Here is a 10876-nt window from a genome sequence, read left to right on the forward strand (position 1 = left end):
TGAAATTGCATTTAAAATTATAGATTGAAAATTCAGTTTCTAAACATGTATCATACTTTGGTAACGTGATTACTCTATCCCACACACACATCCTATTTATTTAAAATAATTCTCATCTTTATTCTATTAAAAAAATTAAATAAGATAAGACAAAAGGAAGTAGGCATAGTGTCATGCTCACTCTGCCACATTTAACTTTTTTGTGTAAAAATATTAAATTTTTAAAAAATTATTTTAATTTTTTTAATTAGATTAAAATAAATGTATTTTATAAATAATCATATTATTATTTATATATTAAAAATAGAAAAATAAAATTTAAATTAAACTAATTTTATATTTAATCCCGACAATACAAGTTAGGACAAGAAATCCATCCTAAATCCATCTTAGGTTTTTTAAAATATCCAAAACTCATCCCAAATCCTCCCATTAGGACAGAACATGATGGACATGAAAAAATCAGCCTCATTATCATCCCTAATTTCAAATGTGAATGAAATGGTAAAAAAAAACCCAAAGTTATCCATCAATTTTAATTATCCATAGAAAAATAGATGAAGGATGATTTCATTTCTAGTTCTGGAAACAAATTATGTGAACACCAAAAAGCTCAAGACTTAACCATATATGAGAAAAGATTCCATTCTCCACGCAAAATTCAACAATGAAAAAGTCCAGTTTACAAGATATGGCATGCAGTATTATTGAATTTCAGCTATGAAGGAGACTTGATGATGGGTCGAACCTCGGTCTTGAAGAGGAGGAAAGAGAGCTTGTCAATGGAGAAATACACAAATCCACCGGATGAGTGAGTCACAAATGACCCAAAACTCTTCCCAACTATGCAATGCCATGCTGGGCCATACAATGCATCAAATTCCTGCAACAAAGAAAGCATACCCACATGAATCCATATGCCTAGCCTAATCTCTCTTCCTCTTGGAGTATTTTTTGGGTAAAGAAGATGATAATCATGGTCATTAATGGGACCAAATTATAGGTATATAAATTAAACGTCAGTGTAAATTGAATATGAAAATATACAAGATATATACAAGTATGGAAATTCTAATTAAAAATCTGGCAGGCTCACAATACTAGATATAAACTTGCGTGCAAAAATAAAGCAACTCGCAAGACAACTAGCGGTCAATCAAACAAGCGGTCCAGATTACAGCTAGGCTAATCGAACGGTGGAGGTTTCAATCAACGTACCTTCTTGAGACGCATAGCTAGGTGCGTGGGAGTAGGCACGTTATCGGAGTGGGCATCGAGGAGGGATCTAGCGTATCGGAACGCACGCTCTTGCATTGCAGCGGACATGTCGGCGGATCTCAGCCGCACGTTCAAATCAACGGCCACAGCCGCGAGCTTCACCTCTGGAGGAGGAGGCTTCGCCGCTGGAGGCAAGGATAACGTGCGCCGGAGCGGACGCTGCGCCCTGACAGGGACTTCGTTCTTCACCGGTCTCCGTCTTCTTCCTCCGAAGCCCTCTGACTCTGGTCTCTCCATTGAAGAGAAAGAAAAACAAAAGCTGAAGAAATGGAGAGAAGAGTAAGAGAAGAAAAAACTGAGGGAAAAAAAATGTATAGAGAGAGAGCAGAAATGTTTGAAATGGTGAGGTTTGAGTCTTTGACCGGCTTGTGTTGCGTGAGTGAAAATTTATAATTTTGAAAGCGACCTTTTGGGGGAAAATAATCAGGTACGGCTGCATATGGGCCATCTCACCTACCTTTATGGATGGGGAGTTTCTGACCGTTGGATCTTATGCAGACACTACTCCTAAATGGTCGGTTTTATTAAATCACGTGAATTATGGGTATTGCACGATAATGAGTTATTGCAAAACGAAAAACATATGCATACAGAATGAAAATATAAATGACCAAGGATGACAGGTAAATCGGTGATTGTACTAAAGGCTCTTTAGTAGTGTTCACTTTAATTAATATTAATACCAAAAGGCTCTAAAAAATAAATAAATAAATAAATAAAATAAAGTTATTGATGTTGTTCAATGTTTTTCTTTATAATGGTCTCTTCCAACGTCTTGAAAAGAAAGTTCCAATTTGGTCAAGGGCTTTTTCAAGTGACTGAACCTGGGAACTTGTGTCAATTTGAATGGCTAGGACTCTATAATACCTTTTAGTGGAGTCCAGTAACAATATTTCAGTAAATTAGAAGGCTAAAAGCCGGTGCGGCCTTTTTTATTAATTCATTAAAATTTTAAAGATTGATATACACATCGAATCAAAGTCCAATGTAGTCTTTGTGGAGAACGCAACCAAAAAGAAGAAGGGCGTATACTATGCATGCCATTTCGAACAAGCCCCTAACAAGAAGGTGTCTAAATTGATAAATGTAAACTTCTAGGTATCAAGAAGAGCTGAGGTTTTTAGGTCTCTGAAGCACTCATCAATCCAGCTCTGTACAAATGTCGTCCAAAACTCCTACAAACATGAACAACACAACACAGAATCCCCATAAATATTATTGTGTTTTATGTGTTTGAGTGATCCTACAGAGCCTGCATTTCCAAATGGGTGTGCTCAGTGCCCTTGGCAGAGGATGGTGCAGCATCCTGCTGGTTGTTCTCTTCGGAATTCATCTCTTGAACAGGGGGAGGGTTGACAATGGTCATCGGCATGACGAGGTCTTCTGAGAGGCGTCCCTTCATCTCCCTGTGCTCTTGGCATAACGCACACCAGTGCATGCAGCAGTGGACCATGCAGGGGTCGCATGGGGAATTCTGCGAATTCAGCAAAAGGTGTATGTCATTAAACAGCCGAGAACAAATGAAGAAATTGGTATCTGTTCTTCAAAACCCAGAATCCAAACCATTTAACAGCACAAAATACAAAAGGCCAAATGCAGATTGCAATCTGGAGCCCCTCATTCTGATTCTTCAAGAATGAATCCTTTAACAGGTTCCCATATGTTTCAGTACATTCAATAATGTTCATCAATTTGATTCTATCAAATAAGATGCTGCAAGTTTTGGTTTTGGACACATAACAAGGTAATATCTTCCAAGATAAGATATGGCATTCCAGATGGTGTAGCAAAATTTTTGCTGTTCCACACAGAGGCAAATGTTAATACTTTTCAGCTGTTCTCATGACATCCTCTGTAAACACTGGAGTTTCCTAAAATGAGCAATTGCCATTTGTCCTCTTACCTTTTGAGAATGGGTTATTCCACAAATTAGTTTTACCACATCTGTGATGGATGGAAACAGTGATCATGCAACTGTTAGGCCTTGATGGTTTTCATTACAAAACTAACAGGATTAGGGATCATGGATGGTTCTAAAACATGCATCATGAAAAAGAACATAATCATAGAATCAAAATTCAAGACCAGATGCTTTCAGGAGATTGTAGGTACTCCAATAGCAGAAATACCATCGAACATTTTCAGCTAAGAGCCACCCTTAAGCATGACTTTTTATTTTCCCCAGTCTCAATATGTAATTCACTAAAGACTATGGTTGTTTTAACAATGGAGAGGCCAGAATTGCCCAAATTCAAAACAATGCAAAGAGCTTTGACTGCCCAAAGAGACAAGGGTTGGTTTCTAGAAAAATCCTTTTCCTTTTGAGTAAGCAAAGTTGGAGATTCAGTGCATGACATGTTTTATAGAAATAAAAATATTTCATGATTTTGTTCTTCAGTGAAAAGAATCAATTAGCATGTCTTTCTGTATATACTGCATGTGGTTAAATGTAAGCCATATGATTGTCTGATAAGTGCCTTTTAAGTGAAAAATTATTATATTTCAGGGACCTCGTGACACAGGGAAATCAGGATCACCTGGAGATGATATTTCTTCTGTAGTGATTGCCGAACTAGACCAGTGTATATGCCACACATCCACCAAGCAAACAACAGACCCTCACAGATGAGAAATGATGTCCTTGGATCGATACCATGGAAGACCCCCGTCCCTATTGCAAGTGCAATGCCACCTTCAATACAAATGGCATGGCAAATGCAAGGTGTGGTCCAGGGAGTGTCTTCTCTCAAGCTCTCAATATTACGTCCAAAAAGAACACATGGACAAAACAGTCCAGTCCAACCTGGAAGAAGAGGAGGATTTTAATATTCATATTTACTATAGAAGAATGAAAAATTGGAATTAGAATTTACAATAGGATAAGGAAAACAATATGTCAAGACAAGTCGTCTATAGAAGTTACAGCAACAAAAATAGTAATTTGCAGTGTCTTGTCCCAAACATCTGGAATTGGCAACATATATCCAGCTAGAGAATCCAGCCTGTCCAAATCCATGTGTAATTCAGTTGATTATCTCTTGGATCATATTAATGTTCAAGTTTTAACAATAGTTAAAGTTGCACATTTCAAATCTTGTATTGATAATGGACATCACCTGCTTTCTTAATTTTCCAACATACTTTGCCCTTCCTCCCCCTTCTAGAGCAATACCCTCACTAATATTTCTCAATCATGGTTCAGTGTATCAGTTTCAGCCTTCTTTCAAATACATATTATCCAACTCAAGACCTAAGACATGACTTGTTTCAGAGTAAAAAAGACAATAAAGATAAACAATAAACAATGCCACAAAAAAAATCTAAAAGTTCAAGAAATGACCACCATGAAACATCCATAATAATGATACAGATCCACCCCAATTTTGTATAGATCTGCATGAGGTCCTGATCTGTGACAACAAGCTCTTAAATTCCTTGAATATTACCTCCTAACTAAATATTTCCAACTTCAATTCAAACATAGAATGTTAGAAACACTTACAGAACTTTAAGTCCTAAGCTGAGCCTAAGTAGTGAAGAAGAAAAGATTTAACACATTGCCTCTCTACCCCCTCAAGGGGTTCAAAAATTGCCCATAGAAAAAACTCTATTTGACCATGAATCAAAGGAAAGCTTTGACTTTTTGCAGTTTGTATAGCATGGCCTCTCCAGAGTAAAAAATTTGACCATGGACCAAATTCTACATTAGTGCCAAATTTTCCCAATGAGGTACATAAAGACTGAAAACTGGCTGGATGACATGGCATCAATACAAGAGCAAGATTTAATTTTTTATCTAATAATCTGGTCCTTTTGTTGATGAAGGCTGATACTAAAACCACATTCATGAACCACAGTCAAACAAACCAAAACCATCCTCAGCAGAGTCTACTGAGGATTTGGAATCTGTGTGTGTGGTAAAAAAGAGAACAATGCAAGAGTATGAAGTCATGCAAGGGTGAAATGCTAATTCTCAACTACAAACAAGCCCAAGACAAGCAACAAGTTATGTCATCACAAGCCAAAAGAAAGTTCTGGCCAATTACAAAGAAATAGTTTGAAAAAATATCATTCCATATAAGCTATGATTTCCTACTGATTAAAAAGAGATTGCATTTGAACCTAAGTAAAAAAATTATACTAAAGATTTATGACAAAATAAAAATACTAGATGTATGCATTTCAACTATACACAATAAAGATCTATACTATGACAGAACCATCAGGCACATGAAAGAGCTTAGGTTTCAACTAGATTTAACTTGTGGCTTTCAACCAGAAACATAAGGCACGCAAATATCCAAATAATTTTTATCAAGTCAATTTTCAAAGTGCAGACAAAGGAACTGACTAAAACACGTTGACTAGTACCTTTGATAGCATACAGCAGACTGTTCATAGATCATCAATATTATGATGATATTTTTTGTGCCCACTACTGGCAGAAATAATGATACAAAATATCTGGACAAAAACTAACAGGAAAGGATTCCAAAAATATACTATGTTAACATTACCCTCAATAAAATGACAAACAATTGGAAAAAGGAACAACTCATTTTGCAGGAGTTATGAAACTGACAAACCATAAGCCAAAATCATATATAAGAATACTAAACAATATGGAAGCAGTGGGTTGTTTGGTGAAATATTCATTAATCATGCAGGATATTAACATTATAACAGAAACAAAACAGAACATTACCAGTTAAACTTTCTAGATGTTCCTGGAGTACTCTAGTCACTTTTATGTAATCAATAAGTTAAAAGATGGTGGGAGATTGCGCAACTATTATAAAGCACGCCACCTCCACCATCTGGCCTTTGGTGGATCATTAATTTACAGAGGGTGCTTGATCTCATTGCTTCCAGAATAGAAGTGGATGCTATGTGGGATTCAGCAGCCAACAAGGAGGATGATTTAGAATTGTGGGCAAATACCCTAGAAGAATTTGGAGGGAATTTTGAAACCTTCAAGATTGGTATGTTGAAGTTTCTTCTTGTCCTATTTTTCTCTTGTTTCCCCTTGTATATGAGTGCTTCATGAAACTAGTGTTCTTTCTTCGCACTTATTCTTCCTTACTCTAATATATATGTTTACTATAAAAAGTACTAAGTTACTTTTATACAAATATTTCTAGAAGAACAAAATGGTGATTATCATAGATGCCAGAAAAATTACAAGATGGATTCCAAATTACCATTCCAGATGTCAACTCACAAACCCAAAAGTGATCTGTTAACTTACAACTTTCTGTATCTTCAGCACAGCCGAAAATCCCAGTTGTCCAAGGTTCATTTGCTGGAGGTTCATAGCTTTCTGGTAGAGGTTGTCCACATTCATTGCATTTACGAACATTTAACTGCACATTGACCAATAGGATGATTAGTACACCTACAAATATCTTCACATAATCTTTATTTGGTGCCTCCAGACAGAGGTTACACATGCTGATCAAGACATCAGACTGGCTACAGAAAGTGGAAAAAATGGTATAAAATAGTGAGAGCACATCCACTAGTTCTAACTAGATCAGTAAAATATTCAAGATATCAGTGATACTGTTAAGAACCATCCACCAAATCTTGTACATGGTTAGAAATCAACTACTGGCATTTAAACTGAACCTAATTTACCAAATATGTCATATGCAAGTACAATGACACTCATCAAAAGAATAACACTACTCTGCTCTTGACGTGCCTCTGACACAAATCCAAATTTCCAAAATCAGAGCAAAATTGATAGGACAAATCTGAATTGCCACATCAAGATTTCAGAAAATTAAAAATCTGGTATACAAGGGTTAGTTGAGTTGAAATCAGTTGATATTTAAATAATAGGAAGGAAACTAATATATAGCAATAAGCAGGAAAAAAATTAAGATTGGGGATGTTGATATTCAAAGATTATTTGGGAGATAATAACATTTTATTACAAACATAATGTATTAGAAGAAATTTAGAAGTTTGACTTGATTCAATTTTCCTTCTAAGAATCTTGTAAGCAGTTTTTGTCTGACATGCATCAAGATGTAACCTATGGTGAGAGTCTAGGCCATGAACTTTATTTTACTTATAGTTTGCTACTGAATTGGAGCTACACTACATTGCATTAAAGGACTGATCATGGTCATAGTCAATATAGCCTAACGATAAAGTTAGTTCTTTCAAATGATAGGGTTAGCGCGACTTGAATTGGAACAAAATGAAAAAGTGAAGTAGATATACACCCAAAATAATTATAATGAATTTTCAAGTCAAAAACTCAGTCTGCTGCATGATCAGAGACAGCAAGAAGCGATAGATCGACTGACATAAAAATCTCCAGTGACTAGTAATATTTTCTGTTCCCATTTTATTAGATAAGAAAACCATTCTCATTTCTGCTACTAAAGAGGCCTTTAAAGATTTAGGAAAGTTCTAGGTGTTACAATTGTTAGTTTGCTCTACAGCAGGTTTTTTCCTTCTTTCTTCTTTTCTTAGTTCTTTGTTTTTTTTTCCCCACATTCTTCAGTTGGATTGCCATCAATTACAGTTATTCTCCATACATTGGGTTTTACACATACAATTTTGTCAACAAAGAAGATGTTTTTTTTGCATGGGTTTTGTATCTTTTGTAATATTTTTCAATCTCATGACGAATCCAAAATTAGAAAGAAAAATTGGGAAGAGTAACTAATCACTATTTGTATCTTGATAATTAACATGCAAATCTTTCTTTCCTTTTTTCTTTTAGGCAAATAAACAGATGCAGTAAAAAGGCACCAAGCAAAAAAATAGGGGGCACACCCATGTACACGCAAAGCATACATGAAGCACACAAAATAATAACACAGGCTAGGCTACCCAATCCTCATACTATTTACAAGATCCAGAAAGGAGAACAATGAAAGCCCAAAATCCCTTCTACCCACAAAAATAAAGACTTTAGGACCATATCTGTCAGCTCCATGCAAGATTGCTCCACACCTTCAAAAGATCTATTATACTCTTTCCAAGTGAACCAAAAAATACATAATGGAATCACCCCCCACATCTAATGAAATTATACATCAATACTTAGAATCCTATAGCACCTTTTGTGACGAACTTTGAACCTTACTGCAAGTACTAAATTAATTCACTTACTCATTATATTTTTTCAGTTGGGGACTCTTATTCTTCCCCAAATTTCATTTCATGATTTTTATTTTGTAGCACCATAAGTACAGAGGCATACTAGACTTATACCTACAATTCAATCCAATGGAAATGGCTCAATAACTAAATAGAAGTACAAAGTTATTCTCATGTTAGTGTTATTTACAACCAGGTGTCATGGTTATCAGAGTTAAACCACTTATTCAGTTCAACTCTCCTAAGGGTCAACTAACAAAGAGAACCCCCCCCCCCCCCCCCCCCGCACACAAAAAAAAAAAAAGGGGGTAAAAGCATTGTGGCCTCGAAGAACTACATAAGTCAAAGTCAAATCACCACATTGCGCCGGGCATGGGTGTTAGACATCCACCATCACAAAATATGGTATATGTTTCAGGCATATGCAAGAATTGTCCTAAATTTAGCCAGTTTTATTAGCAATTCAGATGTTTCTTTCAAATTTAACCTTAAATTTTGAGTTGATTACACTTCCTTGTGAAATTCAGGATTACTATTACACATAAGTTTACGTGAGAGGTAAAATCAATCCTATAATGAGGTTCCTACCCTCGAAGGAGCATCAATTTCAAGGTTTCTATAATTCAATCAACACAAACTTAAATTTCAAAGTTCAATTTTCCTTCATTTTTGTCATTTTTTTCTAGCAACCAAACGAACAGAATCATAAATATCTCAATGGAGATGCATTAATAGCTAAGGGTTTCATCAAGATCAATAAATCTCAACATAGAGAAAGAGAGACCTGAGGAACATCTATCGGCTGATTGAGCTCCCCAGGCTTAATCTCCTCCACAGGCCCTTGATCTTTAGTCAACTTCACATATCGCGAATGCACAGCCCCCTCCGCCATCTGATCCGACTCTGTCAAAAGAACAGATCCATTAACCTACTATTTGGTTGCTCAGAAAATGAAAGAAAAAAGAAAAAAAACACCACCGTAAGACCAAATTCAAAGTTTTCTCTCATTTTCTCACAATCAAAAACTTCGAAATAAAAACGCACCGAAAAATCTGCGAAATCTTCGCCAATTTCGGAGACACGGACTCTAAAGTTGGGGAGATTTCTCCTGTGTGCAATCGTCAACTCTTCGTAGCTCTCCCGTTGCTTCCTCGTACTTGACGCGGGTTATAGCATCACAAATGAAACGACACCGTTTTATTGGCATTTCTTGCTTTTCCAATACTTTATATAAAGTTTGACTTTAGTCTTAAGTTTGTTGGGTGTCAAAGACGAAAATCATTTTGAATGGCTTTAGTCTAAAATTCATTAAAATAATATTAGAATTCATCCCATCCGATAAGATATCTCTATCTCAGATATTACTGAAAATAATATTTTTAATACTATTTTTCACTAAAATAATATTTTTAATATTATTTTTCACTAAAATAAATTAAATGATATTTTAAATCATGTTTAATTTGATATAGCCAATTTTTTAGTATTTTATAAAAATAAGGGTATTTGGCAAAAAAAAAATATTTTAAAAAAATTATTTGGATAAATTGTTTTTAAAAATAATTTTTCTAGATTTTGTAAAAATATGGTAGATTCAGTTTATATAAGAATAATTAAATTTAATTCATCTTATTGAAAATAAAAATAATTTCATAATTATAAATAAATTTTAAAATAAATCATTTTTTTTAGTGAAATGTGAATTGTAATATTATAATGAAATCATAAATTATATTTTTTTTATAAAAACATATACTATTTTGTATATCTTATAAAAAAAATATAGATATTAATATCTTCACAAAAAAATAATTGATTTTTTTGTTAAAAATAAATAATAATAATTGTTAATAATATTTTTATTTAAAATGAATTTGAAAAAAAAAATTGAACTTTTTTGACATTCAACTCTTTTATGTTTTTTCTCGAAGAGCAACCTATTTTTGACATAAATATATTTGGTTATTTTAAGTATTTACGTATAAGTTTTAAAAAGGAATAGTTATTTTTATAAGGAAAGAATGAGGGTATTTTAGTTAAAATATGGCCAAAAAATTATAAAAAGTTAGATTTCCAAAATCGGGTTTTCAATAGCCCTTTTAATCAAATAACTCTTTTAAAAATTGTTCTCTATTTCACTTTATTTTTAAAAAATCGATAAACAAAGAACAACAACAAAACAACGCTATGAATTTTTAAAAATATTTTTTGCCTTTAAAAATAAAAAACTATTTTTAAATCACACCACCAAACAAACTCTTAAATTTTTTATTTTCCTTTTTCTTTTTATTAGATTTCACTTGTTTCTTCATGTTATTAAGTTGTTAAAAATGAAAGACTAAAGATTTATATGGAGTACCAACAAGATGGCTGTTACAACTATTTTGGAGCATCACACAAGCTTGCATAAGTAAACAAATCAAATCAAGATTATATCAATGTAAGGCTTGCACAATCAGTAAGAGATTGTTACAATTTA

The 10876-nt window shown here is 34.0% G+C and overlaps 2 protein-coding genes across 2 annotated transcripts; both read right to left on the reverse strand.

The window, feature by feature from the left end:
- Positions 1-553: 553 nt before the first annotated feature.
- On the reverse strand, positions 554-1739 carry LOC100250146 (uncharacterized). The gene is made up of 2 exons (XM_002268168.4): positions 1219-1739; positions 554-883 (listed from the first exon to the last, which is right to left on the reverse strand). The coding sequence occupies exons 1-2, from the start codon at positions 1513-1515 to the stop codon at positions 719-721; spliced, it is 462 nt and encodes a 153-aa protein (XP_002268204.1). The 5' UTR covers positions 1516-1739; the 3' UTR covers positions 554-718.
- Positions 1740-2180: 441 nt separating this feature from the next.
- LOC100255331 (cell number regulator 6) lies at positions 2181-9661 on the reverse strand. Its single transcript, XM_002267939.4, has 5 exons — positions 9442-9661; positions 9182-9300; positions 6527-6641; positions 3816-4081; positions 2181-2752 (listed from the first exon to the last, which is right to left on the reverse strand). The coding sequence occupies exons 2-5, from the start codon at positions 9287-9289 to the stop codon at positions 2522-2524; spliced, it is 720 nt and encodes a 239-aa protein (XP_002267975.1). The 5' UTR covers positions 9290-9300; positions 9442-9661; the 3' UTR covers positions 2181-2521.
- Between the last annotated feature and the right edge of the window lie 1215 nt (positions 9662-10876).

This window comes from Vitis vinifera, chromosome 16 (assembly GCF_030704535.1).
Source record: "Vitis vinifera cultivar Pinot Noir 40024 chromosome 16, ASM3070453v1".
Taxonomy (NCBI): domain Eukaryota; kingdom Viridiplantae; phylum Streptophyta; class Magnoliopsida; order Vitales; family Vitaceae; genus Vitis; species Vitis vinifera.

Excerpts from the sequence above, each read along its gene's own strand:
- LOC100250146 (XM_002268168.4), bottom strand. The coding sequence starts at position 1,515 with ATGGAGAGACCAGAGTCAGAGGGCTTCGGAGGAAGAAGACGGAGACCG. Across the intron at positions 884-1,218 it reads TAGCTATGCGTCTCAAGAAG|GAATTTGATGCATTGTATGG; the intron begins GTACGTTGATTG and ends TCTTTGTTGCAG.
- LOC100255331 (XM_002267939.4), bottom strand. The coding sequence starts at position 9,289 with ATGGCGGAGGGGGCTGTGCATTCGCGATATGTGAAGTTGACTAAAGAT. Across the intron at positions 6,642-9,181 it reads AGCCGATAGATGTTCCTCAG|TTAAATGTTCGTAAATGCAA; the intron begins GTCTCTCTTTCT and ends GTCAATGTGCAG. Across the intron at positions 4,082-6,526 it reads TGCTGAAGATACAGAAAGTT|GTTGGACTGGACTGTTTTGT; the intron begins GTAAGTTAACAG and ends CTCTTCTTCCAG.